The sequence below is a fragment of the Ambystoma mexicanum genome, chromosome 13, assembly GCF_040938575.1.
Source record: "Ambystoma mexicanum isolate Mex_15411 chromosome 13, UKY_AmexF1_1, whole genome shotgun sequence".
NCBI classification, from domain to species: domain Eukaryota; kingdom Metazoa; phylum Chordata; class Amphibia; order Caudata; family Ambystomatidae; genus Ambystoma; species Ambystoma mexicanum.
Genome location: NC_090938.1, coordinates 429,975,007 through 429,990,754, shown reverse-complemented (window position 1 = coordinate 429,990,754; position 15,748 = coordinate 429,975,007). Strand labels below are relative to the sequence as shown.

At 42.0% G+C, this 15,748-nt stretch overlaps 1 protein-coding gene across 1 annotated transcript in view; it reads left to right on the top strand.

The window, feature by feature from the left end:
• The window catches only part of LOC138521304 (zinc finger and SCAN domain-containing protein 21-like), a 142,074-nt gene extending 126,622 nt beyond the window's left edge, over positions 1-15,452 (top strand). The window contains exon 4 of the mRNA XM_069634039.1: positions 10,437-15,452. Within this exon, the coding sequence (XP_069490140.1) occupies positions 10,437-11,413 (977 nt within the window). The 3' untranslated portion in view covers positions 11,414-15,452. The remainder of the gene's footprint in view (positions 1-10,436) is intronic.
• Positions 15,453-15,748: the final 296 nt, after the last annotated feature.

Here is a 15,748-nt window from a genome sequence, read left to right as displayed (position 1 = left end):
GGGTGCTGGCCCTTCAAATGTTGGGAGAGGTGCTAACTTCGCAGGCGGTGGGGGGGGCAAACTTATCCCGTGGACTGCTGTGAGAATAAGCTGTCTCCTGTCTCCTGTCCCCTCTGCACCCTTCCAATCACTTCCCTGGCATGCAACTACCAGACCCACATCAAGATTTCAATTGACTAAAGAATTATGCATCTGAATGCAGGTTCTAACAGTGACATGCTTTACATTAGTAATTTCTGGGCCTTTCTTAACAGCCAAACCCAGGCGCAGTTTAACATCTGTCTCCTGTTCTGTCCGGCAACGGCTCTGTAGGTCAGCCAGGCGAGTCAACCTAGTCCAAAATGTCAAGGAGGTGGGGGTTGGGGGTTGAAGCCCAGCCAGCTCAATGGTGTTGTGCCACTACCTGTGTTTAATCCCTTGGTTGCTTATTGGTAATCTTCATTATTCATATCCCTATTGTTCCTCGTCCCAGTACTTGTGTATGAGGCACTTTGAGCACAAGTACCGGGATGAGGTATACGGACATGGAGGCTTAGTTACCTGTAATCTTCATTACTCCTAGTCCCACTTTTCCTCATCCCAGTACTTACCTATGACGCAAGGAGCCTCATTCGTAAGTACTGGGGCAAGAAAAAAGGATGTGGAGGTAATTCTGGGCCGAGAAGCTGATTTTGGGGATGGGAGGGAGAGGGGATGTGTGGGGGGGGGGGGGTGGTGTGGGTTGGGATGGGGATTGTGTGATAAATCGTAATGGCCTTCCATGTCCAGGCTACACAGGCTTGCTATGTGGTATTAGTGGCTATAGAGGCAATTTGGTGCAGCCAGTCTAGCCGTTTCTTACTGCAACATTGCATATTATTCTGGGCATCTGTGATAAAATAACCATGATAGGTGTTATTGCTTCGATTGGCATTTTGATGCTAGGAAAATAAATATGCACAGTGCTTCTGTTTACTCCATGAGAATCTACACAAAACATAGCAGAAGCTGAACAGAAAGAAACCATTTGTGTGCGGTTTCTTTTTTGAAAGGCTTCAGAGAAAAAAAAATCAGTTTCAGAGGCTTTTCTCCATGGCTTGCAATTACATGCATGTAGATAACAATAACAAAGAAGCGTTCTAGTTTCTGTCAAGTAACCTGACCTTTGCACTGCCCTCTGCTCTAAACCTGTGTAAATGTACGCAGGAAAATAATAAAACTGATCTTCATGCGTAAAAAGGCTTGGTACGACCCTTATCTGAAGGCCTGCCAACATGGTATTAGAGAACCCAATATTTCCCTAGGCTTCCCGGCTTTCCCCATTCCCCACACATTCCAAGTGATTATATATAGGCGTCTCATTTTAAGTGTGAGTTCCCTATCTTCATGGCCCCTTGTCCCTCCTGATTCTCGTGCGCTGCTCGAGACGTGTCCTGCTTTGAGTTGGATCCCGTAACCCCCTATAGTTTCCCCCATCTCTTTGCTTCCCCTTCACTCTTGTCCACCTCCAATACTGCTGAATAGCGCGTAAATGATCTGGTTTTGATGGATGCCACGTGTCCCCACTAACCTTCGCCCCATCCCTCTCCAACCTGTTAACAATTAACCAAACTTCAACCTCTTGAAACCTGCCCTTCAACATGAGGGTATCTTTAGAAAGTACCTGCATTTTGTGCGCTTGTCGGTCTTTCACGGCCTCCCTCTCCCGGAGTGGGCAACAGCCACCCCGCGCCGGGGGAGGGCAACCCCCACGCCGCACAGCGGGAGATTGGCTGGGAGTGGGCACACTCATGGAGCAGAAGTTTTAACTGCTGTCCTCCGGCTTGCTCCCATCCTGCTTTTCGCCGCCTTCAGTTCAGTCCGTTAAGACCTCTTGCAGTTTTCAGAGTTCAACCTCTACACCCGTAAGGATACAGGAATCAGGCTTATGTAAGTCCTACAATTGTCCTGGGGAGTCCTCCCTGTAGATCATCTCTCCCGTTTGGTTGCTCTCCCCCAATTCCCCTCTGAACTCTTCGCTGTCATCTGTAAGGTGGCATCTTCTGCCACAGTTACTTTATCCCCTTTGGGCTGCTTTGTTGTGCTCGCTGTTTCTCGGGCCGACTTTCCCTCAGGCAGCCGATGGGTTCTTGGCTTGTTTTTCCCTCAGCACAGATCAGTTGCTGCTGTCCAGCTTTCCTCCGTCTCCCACCAGAGCCAGACCTCTTCAGGCGAGTTGCAGAACCACACTACTATAACACATATATACAATACCAAGTGACCAAAAGGTTTAAAGCACAGAATTGGTCCACAACCTAAAAGGAAAGGGAGCAAGCAGTGAAAATAGTCTTTAGGCAGTTCTTCATTAATCAATTCCTAACTGAGAGGCAGTCCAGTCCCTACGAGGAGTGGAGCCTAGTGCTCAAATGTATGACTTGGGGTGATTTAGCGCTAACCTTCACATTCTGTGACCTGACATTGAATACTTGGATACTGGTGATTGTGTTGCATTTAGCAGGAGCGATAGAGGTACAAGCCCCCACCTCTACGTAACATGATATCTGATTCAACTCTCCTTTGGACAAATGCGCCAGATTTTATCATTGGGTAAGTCCAAAACTATAGTTCATTTTCAAATATAGTTCTGAAATGATCTTTTTACGTTTGCTGTCCCTTTTTGGTAACAAGTGTTTCGGCAAAACAAAAAATTATTTTCTCAAACCAGGGCTATATATTTTATACATGAATTAAACACAAATTTATAATCACACATTGTGAAACAAACATCAAAGAAAACCAATGTACAACGATAATGATAAAAACGTGATTCATTGTCCAAAAATGACAAAAATAATGAGTTAAATATGAGACAGAGATGAGAAGGGATGGGTGAAGTGGAGGAAATTTGAGGGAAAAGAGACAAAATATAAATAAACATAAAAAATAGAATGAATACAAATTAGTTCAAATGTCTTGTGCCAGAAATTACAGTTTAAGTATGCACACATGGTTATTCTCAGACTGGGAGTAACTAACATAAAAATGTTTGTTCAACATTGCTCTTCCTTTTATATTCTGAAACATTTGTACGTTGGTAGTGACTAATTCGAAATTGCTTGTTTCAACACTGCCTACATATTTATTTTTAGGAAAAACCAACACCCTTTGCCCATTAGTTATTACTATAACACTTGCCCATTCGAATTTAGTTATGAAGTTACCTGTTTACTTGAAACAAATATGTTTATCTGCTGCGGTCTGTTCTTCAAATAATAACCGGGTTAGATCCCTAGTGCTCAAATCTACTTTCATGTGTAGGTGCACGTGATAGTGCAGAAGGGCGAAAACGGGGTCTCTTGCAGGGGCTGTAGCAGCTCGGGAAGGTGGGTGAAGCGATGAATAACAAGTACCCATTATTCGTGGAGGGTCTTCCCAAAAGGGCAGAACAGGTTCCAGGAGTTGGGAAAGGGGCAGTAACGCAGGCTACCTGTGGAAAGGTGAGTGGCCCTCAGGGGACACTCGTGCTTAAAAGTGGATGGATGCGCTAGGGGCCACCGGTAAGGGTTGCAAGTACTCACCAACCCCCGGGGCAGTCCGGACCAAACTGTGGCAGTCAAGTCCACTTCGGTTGTAGGTTCAAATGAGGCAGTTGGGCGCCTCTGCGGTTTTCAGCTGCAAAGATACAGCAATGGTTCCCTGGTGAGACAGTGGTAATTTTTCCGCTCCTGGTGAAGGGATAAGGCCAGTTTCACTGTAGCAGGCTTCAGGGCACAGCAGCAAGGCACCTGCAAAGTTCATCACCACGGCTGTGCGACACAGTAACCGTGTGTACTCCGGTTCGAGCGCTCTCCCTTTATTCCAGACTTGGGAATGCCAAGTGTCCGAAATCCGGTGTGAGGATGCCGTGAACACAGAGCTTGTGAGCGACCAAGTTTCAAGTGTCAACTTGAAACAGCGGTGGTTTCAGAGCAAAGGTCCTGTGCAAGCTGGTCAGTTCACTGGTTAGCCCAGGAACAATTCCGAAGAGGCTTACTTGCAGGTTAAGATGAAGGTGCTGTGAATAGTTAGTCCCACTATTCAAATGGGATGAAGTGCCTTTGCAGACCTTCTGGTTCGATCAGATGCAGAGATGTCCAGCGGGACAACAGCGGGCTGAGGGTGCCAAACCTTCCAGCGGGTCACCAGCATTTCCTTGACTCGGCTTCTTAGTTTCATGATACTTCAATCCTACCCTAGGTTCAGTGAGAACTCAAGAAATCGACCTGGTATGGGTGTTTGGAGCCTTCTCTTATCCAGAATCAATCGCATCAAAACAAAAAGGACCAAATGGGAGATCTGCTCACATATAGGCACACAAGACGTGGACCAACCATGGGCCACGATGGTCCCAGTCATTCCCAGCACACCAGACTCTCTGGCACCCAGGATGTGTATTGGGACTAGACAGTCCAGCCCACATCCTGGAGGCACACACACAAGGCATGCAGAAGCCTGTGAAAACCTGGCCTTTTTGTGGGAGAATGCATGCCCAAATAAGGACTGAGCCCGGTCGGCTCGACCTGAGGAAGGTAAAGGGCAAGATGGCCAAAGGACAGGACAAAGCACCTCATGCAAGGCCATTTTGTAGCCAGGCCACCTTCCTGTGCCAAACGTGGTAAACACGGTTTGCATGGCAAAACAGGGTTAAAAATAAGCAAGGCACATCTGCACTTCTCGTAAAAAATCCTTTGAGGGAGTCTAGGGCCTTTGGAAACGAAAGGAAGACCCAAGCGCACTGTACTGTAAGGTACATTGTGCACTTGTAACATGTTGCAGAAATGTTGCAACATTGTTAAGGACGAAGTACTGACTGGCTTTAAGGGCAGTTCCCCATAATAAAGTGAGCGAAAACCCAGTGAAGCGCAGCTGAAGGCTGTGCTTCACTGGCAAAAGTCAGACTATGGTGTTTAAACTGCAGCAAAAAGTTGGGGGGTTCACAACTGGAGGGAAAATGACACATAAATGGGAAACTTTCCTAACAACTTTCACGAGAGGCCTTTGGAGCCCAATTTATGATGCAGCCAGTCCTCCAGAAATAGCTCCATGGACTCTCCCTCTTCGCCTTCCAATAGGCCTATAATGCGCACATTGTTGCTTTCCTTTACTTTAATTTAAGCTATCACCTGGCAGGGGGAACACCCAACTAGTGACACCAGAATAAGTTTAAAGGGTTATTAAACAAAAGTCAAACATACAACTGTTTCATAGAAATGTGTTCATGATGGCTGTAACACAGTTTCTTGAGAATTGTAGTGCTTGAACTCAGGATCACAAATGAAGGACAGCAAACACAAAAATGCATTCAAAAAGTTTCAGACGGGAAGGTATCATGTTTAAGTCGCTTTAGCATTCAGTCGTTATATATTTTATATGCATTTGTGAAGTGTTTATACATCAAGAAATTGTGTTTCAAAGCGTCCATGGGGCAAAGGGGAGGGGTCATGGGAACAAGAAATAGAATAAATTGATGAACAGGAAAGAGGCGGTCCTATTAGGCCTTGTGAGCATTCAGAACGTGCAAGTGCAGGGAGAGGGAAGGGGGTAAGTTCTAGGAGTTCCACAGAGGGAAGTGCCAAAGAAGTCAGATGTGTGCAATAGTAACTGCCTGGCAGAGATTGTTTGGTACAGAATTATCAACTGCCAATAATAAGTGCAGGCCTGTGAGACAACAAGCCAGTCGGTGCCCGAAGGCGAGTGCTGGGATGGGGCAGAAGGCTGAGGGCGAATGGGCGAGATTGAGAGGGGGAAGGAGGAGGTGAAGAGGAAAGTCTTCGGGGGACCACAAGGATTCTGAACCTCTCTTGGCATTTGGGGCTACCTTCCTTTGTCAAGTATCCCAATCCTTCCCTTCACTGGGGCTCTCATCATCAAACATCATTCCAATCCAATTCCAGCATTAAAGGTGTGTTTGGTGTACTCTATGTAATACATATTAATTAAAAACATAAAAAAAGAATTTTCCAAGTTAGAAACTTCAAAATGTTTTGCATAAATCCACAGTTCAGTACCAAACAAGGTTGCCTATTTTGCCTTAGCATAATACACTTGCAGAGATGGTTGTAGGCACCATTACCATGTACAATTGCAAATTCAATGATTGCGTTACTGGATCTCTCCAGGGTAGGTTCAGCTTTCTGAATTGAACTGGCCTTGGAACACTCATAAATCGTAAGCCAACATAGTAATTGATATCTTTGGTGCCCTCTTCCACGGTGGATGGTAAGCCATGGTCTTAGTTTTAGTCAGATTCATTTCCAATCCATTTTCCTGACAGAACGAAAGGGAAAGTTCACAGTGCTGGCATCGAAATGAGTGTTGTGTCAAATGCAAAAAAAGGAGTGGGATCCTGTCAGCTTCTCATATTGGAGCGACTCTCAGCAGCTTGTCAAATATTACAAAAAAAGGATTTATAAACAAACAGAACCATATTTGAGCCAAGATACAACCCTGGCGCACAACCCCTTCTGGAAGGGAAAAGTGTTTGCCAAATCTCCAGTCTGGCTCCATTGTACAGCTGCTTCATTGTTGCTGTATAAGGAAATAATAGCTCTCAATAGTGGCAGGAGCATAGCTCCCAGTCCCTTCCACAATCTGCTGCTTAGAACCACATCAAAAGCAGATTTTAGGTCCACAAGTGAGACACAAAGTTTACCCTTTTTTAATAAGATGTACTTTTGTAATATGTGCACAAATCGAGGGAATCTGTCCCCTCTCCGCAAGGGGGAGCCCACCTCTGTGAGGATAGGTAGGTGAGCCTAATCTGCAATAGCCTCCCTGGGGGTAGAGAAAAGTGGGAGCTCACCAGGAGAGACTCCCCCTTAGAGGACAAGGACTGCCGTTCCTGTGAGGAATTCCCTAAACCATTTCACATGATGACATACGAGGGACTTTCTAATATGCCAAATGTCCTGAGACTTGACTGAAGAGAAAACTAACTTACACCATTATATGGAAGAAAAGAAAATGGATCCTTTAAAGGATGACCTCCAATTAACTGGGACGGGTACGTTGGAGTACATACAAAATGAAGGCGAGAGAGAGACACACAAAAGCAGGCAGGGGTGGCCCCCTGGACATATAACACCCTGCGGAGACGGAGTGAAGGAGAGATGCGGAGCCCATGACGAGCAGATCGGCTTTAAATGGCAGAAGGAGACACTGGAAGCCCAGCTTGTGCGAAAAGAGGGATACAGGAGCGACATAAGCCCAAACCTTGGCGGTTGCGTGACCACAAGGAATTCGTGGTGGGTAGACTACCAATCTAACTACGCCGACACCACCAAGCACAAACGCAGCAAATTGTCCAGTTACCCATGGAAGGACCAAGACCCAGTGAAGGAAAAAGAGAACCGCAAGAAGAGGAGTACGGCACCAAAACCAAACCGACCGTACAGAAGAACAAAAGAGAAGGTCCTAAGCCAATACGGCCCTTAAGACATTCCTCCGGAGCAGTGAAGCTAACGGGGAATACGGGAAAACCGGGATGCCAAAAGGAACCCATTAAGCTCGTCCCAGTATAAGTGACGAACACTTGAAACAAAAGCAAAAGTTGAACTGTATGAATGTGAGAAAGAGAATCTCAGAAGACCCTGAGAGGGAAGCCAATAGTGCCTGGGGATCACTACCCTGGGAAGAGCCCCATGGAGAGAAAGCAGTGTAAACCGAAAGACAGAGAAACCCCTGAGATAAATAATATACACAAAAACAGGCTGGAAAGAGCTGAACTATAATTGTCCAGAGAACAAGAGCCACACAGGTAAATGTTATTGCCAAAGTTACTCAAAGCCCATTAACCTAGATCCAAAGGTTCGACCAAGGGTAAAGAAAGACATTTCTAAAGAGGGGAGAAAAGCCAACAATAGCGTGTGAGATCTACATGAATTGATAAAGAAAGTGGCAAGAGACTATTTAAAAATTGCATATGAAAAAGAGAAAGAAAGATAACTGCAAGAAGCAATCTTCAGGAGAAGGGAGTAATTCTCCTTCCTTTAGTTTGTTTAGAATAATGGTAGGGCCAATTAGGCTAGTTTTGTACAGCAGACTTATTCCTTTTTGACATTCACGGATGACTGAAGTTATTAAAATAGGTAGGGAACACCCCATAGTCATAGGGAAAGATGGGCCCTGTTCTTCTTTAATAAACACACAATGCAAATGTCCTCTGAGTGTCTGCGCAGGGATGTCATTTAGGGGTTGCCAGGGGTCGCAACTGTGACCCCTGAGGTCTCCCTCGCTACCCCCGACAAAAAAACGAATGTTTTTTTAATTTTTATTTTTTTAATTCAAGTTCTTGGGCTGTGGCCAGCCCCATGCGGCTCTTTCCTTCTGGAGTGACAGGCTTTCTTATTCAGTCCTTTAAAAAAGAACAGGGGTTCCAGAAGTCAACACTTTCAGCAGTGACCCTAAATAAAAAAGAATAGGAATACCAAATAATTTTTCTTTCTGCAATTCTATACAATAATTGCTAGACTCATAAAGGTTTAATTCAGGCACACTCCAGGGGGTGAGTTACTGATTTAGTCTGTTCTTAAACACCTCAACTCAGCCTTTCATCCTTCTGAGGTCGATAAATTAGTACCAACACACAGGTTGGGTGATATTATATGTATATTTGTTCTGTATAATGCACTTAAGCGTAAATGCTATATAATAACACCTTATTATCATTTGGCCATGTACGTCTGCTTGCATTCACAGTAATTTAGTAATATGGGCCTATATAATCATCAAATACAAATGACCGGGTCAGTAGAACCAGCATGCCCCCTTATTGCTCATTTTCGGATCACAGAATTTTTAAGTACCACACTTGAATTGTTGTAATACTTCTTTTTATGATTTGTAGCATATATGCACGCTTATTGGTTTTTGTATAATGGAGAACACCACATTTTACAGATAGTGCAATATAGATTGCAAGACAAACAGTAGCAAGTTAGGTTCCTTGCACATGAGTACATAGAGTCAACATAGTACAAAATCTACTGTCGATACCCAAACACGACAGAAGTCATATCACGTAAACAATTACAATGGATAAATATAATGAACAACAGTTATATACAGTGAAACCAATCGTAGCACTGTGATTCAAAAGTTAATGTCTACACCAAGGTGTTTCGGCCTTTTGTAGGGGCTATACTTTAGCCATGTTCTTGTAGGGGCCTTCATCAGGACAGGGGAGACTGTGACGTCTAGGTGTTCAGAGAATGCTGCGAAAGTGGCCCCCATACTCACTGCCTTTGTTTGTTTATAGATTTGGCTACCAAACAGGAAAATGTTTTCTGCCATGGCCAGTCTGGTGCATTCCAGAATAAACTCAGTTTCATTTTCAGTTGCCATTAGGCAATTCCATCTATTTGTTGCAAAGGATTTCCTTTTGGTGTGAATGATGTTTTAATAGTGCCGTCTGAGCTGGCCAACAATGTTCTTATCATAAGTCGCTGTACCTTTCACATACGTGATCATTGCAGACTTTGCTAGTCGACCTTCTTTATCATACCAATAATTGCGTTTCAATGCTTTTTTCCCCGCCAATTTACTTGGTTTCATTACGAACGGATAGATTACATTAATCATATCAGCATATCATTTTAGCACATCTCCCATGATACAGATGTCACATATAGAAAAAAACTCTCTAAAAATGGAAGAATATGATTGTACAAATGTGGGATAATGTTGTCTATATCTATGAATTCCCATCTCACTGTTTGCCTGTCACTGCACTGCAAACCGATAAGAAGTACTTCTTAAGTGCCTATCATCTATGATACCCTTATCAGCTGGGAGCAGTAATTCTAAGGGCAATGAGCGATGGTCATTCTCTGTACATGGAATTACTGAAAATGTCTTCACACATTGCCAATCACAGGTATCAATTAGAATGTAATCAATGTGTGAGCAGTTATTACCAGAAACCTATGTAGAAGCAGCAGGTGTATCCCCTGAATGTCTACTGTTACATGCCCACAGCTCCAGGTTAAACAAAATATGTGAAGCCTGTAAAGCGTATTTGTTCAAACGTCTATGCAGAGGGGTAATTGGATCAGGAATGTCCCAAATGGCATCCTCGTCTTCCATAATATATATCGGCTCAAATTGCAGATTAGGATTTCCAAGTAGCAATCATGAAAATCTTGTTTAGTTTTGGATCTTTCCTTCTCAATAATTTGTCTTACCAACTGAAGGGTAGGCCTTCCATTTACCTGATTACTGTTAACATTAAATCATGGTAATTTAGGCCCAACTTTCAAGTTGGTAAACATTTTCAATACGTACCTTGTACATATTTTGTGGACAGAAATGGTTAATATATTTGGAATATGTAAACATTTATTAAGGGTTTAAGATATCACTACTTTTAACTGTTCTGTAAAGGTATAAATGAACACCTTAATTGTTTGATCATGTAGTAATTTTGGGCTTCTATTCAACAGAACCTGGGAAGGGCAGTGTTCACGAGGTTGTTAATCGTGATGTATGTCCTACACAACATCGGCCACCTGAGACATCAAGAAACATCAAAGAAGAAATTATTCCTTATTTGAAACAGAGAGAAAACATCAGGCGATGGAAATCCCCTGAACAGAAAATACTCCATGAATCCATTGACTACGAAAGAGGCTTCAGCAAATTGAGAAACTATAGCAAGCAGCCAACAGCACAAAGGGAGAAAATACAATATCTATGTACTGAAAATGGGAACGATTTCAGTAAGAACTTGACTGTAAACAATAATCAAAGGGACCTGACGGGTGAGCACATGTTTGCCTGTCCTGAAAGTAGTGGGGGTTTCCAACAGTCCAATACTCTTACTAGAAATCCATGGATACAAACAGAAGCTAAGCGGTATACGTGTAGTGACTGTGGTAAAAGTTTCAGTCAGATAATAAATCTCACCATCCATCAGAGAATACATACTGGTGAAAAACCATACACATGCAATGAATGTGGAAAGCGTTTCAGCCACAACTCAAACCTTACCATACATCAGAGAATACATACAGGGGAAAAACCTTACACATGCGGAGAATGTGGAAAAAGTTTCCGTCACAACTCAAACCTTACCATACATCAGAGAATACACACTGGAGAAAAACCCTATGCATGCACTGAATGTGGGAAATTCTTCCGCCACAACTCAAATCTCACCACACATCAGAGAATCCACATGGGAGAAAAGCATGCGCCAACGGTTGTAAGTGACTTGGGAATTATTCAAGTTTTACCGAACCTTAGACTTTACACACAAGACAACCGTATATACTTCCCAAAAAAAGGCAATTCTACAGTTGGAACTCCAGTTTTGCCACTTCAAAGACAAATCGAAAGGGAGAATAGCCATATACACGCACCAGATGTGGAGAATTCTTCAGTCAGACATATGAACCATTTGTGGGAAATGCTTCAGTGATAATGAAAGTCAGAGCAATTAACAAACCTATGAACAGCAAAATAAAGCAAACTACTGAGACAGATCCACTGTAAATATTGCTAACATTATAATATGTCCACACTGCATTGGCTTTGGCACCATAAACCATGAGGCACAATCATACATACCAAGAAAAGGATGACCACATGAACATCAAAGTACAAAATGATATGAGCAGTTGCATGTATGCCACATACATGGAAAGACGAAACTCTCACCTAAGTGAAGGATTGTGTATTTTATTTGTCATTGTGTTTGCACAAGATTGACTTGGCCCAACAGTTAAACATATTGGAATTGCAATGCTAGTGCAGATTGATAACATGCACACTTCAATGACTTGTTGCCTTTGAATGTCCTGGCTCAGAACTTGTCCATGCTTCTCTGTGTAATACGGTAGCTGGCAGCACTGTAATCACAATTTTTCAAACGTGGCAGAAAACGACACCCTTTTATGGTCAAAGAAAGCAGGAAGTGTGTTTTAAAATGTATTAGCGGGAGTGCCTTTGGTACAAGCACCGTCCATGTTCAAGACATATGGCACACTTGCATGTCTTCTACATCTGCCCTGATGATATACCAAACCGCATATAAGTGTTAACAGATATAATTTCTAGACATATGAAGGTGCTCTTACTTCCAGCAGCCCAAATAATTGTTCTGCATGCCTAGGCAGTTCCTGATGTCTTACTGTAGAACCAAAACCTATGTACACATATCTTCAATACACTTGTAAGGTTATGTATAGACATCAGCAACTTTAAGAATGGCACACTTCAGAATGAAATCTTGATCCCCTCTCTTACCCTTAAGCCATATAGCATTCACTTCAGTCCTCCAAACAGAGTGGTGATTCAGCATAATCTTGGCCAGTGGCATATGAGATGCACTCCCAAATGGTACATCCAGAAATCCCACCTACCAATGTATTCTGCATTCAATTACAAATAGTCTGCCCAGACCTCTCATCAAGCCCACCCTGATTTACTTAATAAATACTTCTCTTATAATATGTTTCCCGGTGCACTAAATGTTGCCTTCGTCTCCCCCATTAAATAGCCCCCTCTATACCCATTGTTGGCAGGAATCCTATGCTGAATAAAAGCCATACCACTCTATAGACTTTGAAAGATCATGTTGCTCCACATATTCAGGTTTATGGGCAGGTTTTGGAATTGAAACAGTCTTTCTCCATGCATATAGGATGGTCGACTAGGTTGGCCCAATGACCGTGAACTCACCATCTTGATAATCCTTGTTTCTAGCATGTGCCATAGAAAATCATCTAGCACTCTCAGACCTGATCCCTTCAGTTGCTGGTTTGAGTGTCTACTCCTGGTTTGCCCAATTGCTTAAAAATTTACTGTAAGACATAAAACCTGGGCAATATAATATGAGTTTGCCCCACTATCTTGCCTACACCTGGTTACCATTTGAATGTAGAAAAGACTGCGCCTTTTGAAGATCAATCTAGCCATTTAGTCTCTTGCATAGTTGATGATCAAATGTACCTTTAAATCACAGACATGGATAATGGGTCCATGCTCTCTGTCATTGTCACCAAAACATAAAAACATGTATTTCTGAGGAGTTTCTTAAAAGTAAATGGTACAAAAACACACGTAAAGAGCATAGTCCCAAAAAACAACAATAATGTCTCTCAATGTCATCATTATCTTGCTGGTTTGTGGTGTCAAAATGCAAACAGTCAAAACATAAGGAATCGCTAGCGTCCATTTCAATTAATTGCTTATGCTGTATAAACCAATTGATGTGCCAGCCCAAACCTGCCACTTCCAATTTGAGTTTAAAAAAAGACTTATCCCTTCAAGCCGCCAAAATGATAAGGATTTCCTTCTTTATTAGTAGGCTTGGTTACTGCAACACTCCTCAATTTTAATCTCCCATAGAATGCCTTTTCCCTTTCCCCCTTTCCAAAGAATGCTGAATTCAGTATACAGGTAGGCAGCCAAAACAGTTCCAATTCTTGTTAAGAGAATTTAATTGGCTACCAGTTGATGCATTAATACACTTTAAAAACAAATACATATTAATAAAATGCCTCTATGGGGAAAGTCCCTTCCTGTTTGAAAAACAAATCTCACAAGGGCTTCCTCTCAAGGTGATAGATGATTCGCTAAAGGTGTTCTCATTTTCTGAAACTCCCTCTCCCTTACAGATTTTCTTCACTTTAGCAAATTGCTAAAATCTTGGTTCTTCTAAATATTACATCTTTCTGTTTACGTGTCAGGTTCGTCTTTTGTCTACTTTGCACTGTGGATTATCCAAAATAATGTACTAAAAAAGTGTACACAATTTTACAGAACAAGCAAAAAGACTGCAGACCTCACTTGTATCAGATCACATAGAAGACCAAAGCATGGTGAATGATGAACCACCAAAAATGTACAATTTAAGAAGCAATGTACAAAACAGCAGAAAATACATATTTTGGAAATAAGATCTACGAGAAAGAAAAATTGGAATGAAATACAAGAGTGGACATTTAAACATACTTGCCACATCAATATTCACCAGCAGTTGCCCTTTAAGCAGTTACAAAAGGATGCTTGGAAAGTAATGGCCAGGTAATAATGACAGTCTAACATATGAGTGTTGTGCTTATGAAATTATGAATTCAATGCCTTAAAAGCATGCAGGTGGCAAATACTAAATCTCCTGTAAAGTTATGAAGACCGTAAATATAATGCCTTGTTTGCATATTTGAAGGGTTTTTGGTGGGAGGATTCTACTCAGAAAGGCACAACATAGACTAAGCACAAATTCAGTAACATGCTAGTGCCAGATATTCGTTGAAAACATGAGCCAAAAAGTACAGAAACTTGTGAAGGTTTTTTTATGGACTGCTTATTCCTAGCTGACATGTGTGTGGAAGTGCAATGAAAAAGTGTCATTGATGCCATGTCCTTTGCATAAACTATACCTGAGATTTCTGTTGAAATATTATGCATTTACATTGTAACTAGGAGAATGAGCAAGGACCCTGGGTTGGTCAGAGATGGTTTAGGCCAACATTTTATCTCTGCTTTGGGTTAATCCTTGTCCCACCCTTACCTTTGCAGGGAACCACCCCTGCCTGCCAGATGACGGAGTACTAACCCAGATGTTACTCTTATGCTCTTGCCCTTAAAAATATGCTCACTTCTTTTTAGCCACTTCTAGACTGACTACATTACATCTGAGGAGGACTTATTGTTGCACTAGTCATATGCTCCCATTTCTCTCTGATGTCATTGTTGCATAAATACATTATGGTTTGTGAGAATGTATAATCACCACTGTATTACAAGGTCATCTTTGTATTTTTCTGGGGAGAATTGGAGAGCCAACACTTCCTCTAATATGTCAAGATGCAATAATTGCCCCATTGAATTGTAAGTATTTCAGCACTGCATTTTGTTCTGAATAGTCCATACCCTCACCCAGGAAAACAGCACTGATAATCACTGGCGATAGACTGTAAGAACGAAATTACATTCAATCCTTCTATGTATAGAAATAATGGGTGCACCTTTCAGTCGTTGGCCTTACTTGAACAACTGTATACATAATACAATAAAACAAAATATAAATTACATTTAAACTGTTAGCTCCTCCCACATAGTTTGTTTGTTTATTGATTTATATAGCGCACCAAACCCTTAGTTATCTGGTTGCGTAGTATCATACAAAAACAGAAAAAGACCAATTTCACCCACATTTCCATATTCTCCAATTGAGATATTTGCATTGCAACTAAAATTGTATCTATTTTCACTGCTTTAATCCTAGTTTATTTATTTACAGTCCATCTTGGCAGACTTGATTTTTTTTAGTATTTTGTATAGACTTGTTGCTGTGTTATATTTCCTGGCTTCGTCCTTTCCATATCTTCCTCATTTTACATTGCTCCTCCATTGCTTTTAATATCCTCCCAGAAGGACTTCTATAGTCACCTCATTTATGAATGGTGCCAGTGGCATCGCAAACATCCGAAATACACTTTTTATGATATTGGCTTAAAGACAAGTTATTTAATAGGAAAAGTGGAAAGTGATGGTGGTTTACATTTTCTGGCATGTTCACTGCCTCATAACGTAGGCCCTATCTGTGCTCTCAGTGGAGTTAGCTTGAAAAGCCATCTCCCTTGGCATAGTGCATAAGTCTAGAAAGGTTTTCAGGACATCCCAACTACAACCTATTAAGAAGAAAAGTAGTGAGAAAAGTAATTGGCAGAGAGGGAGGAGACAATAGATATTAGCTTGAGAATTATGAGCAAAGCTTGGAGGGTAGATGAAAGTTTACAGGGTGATT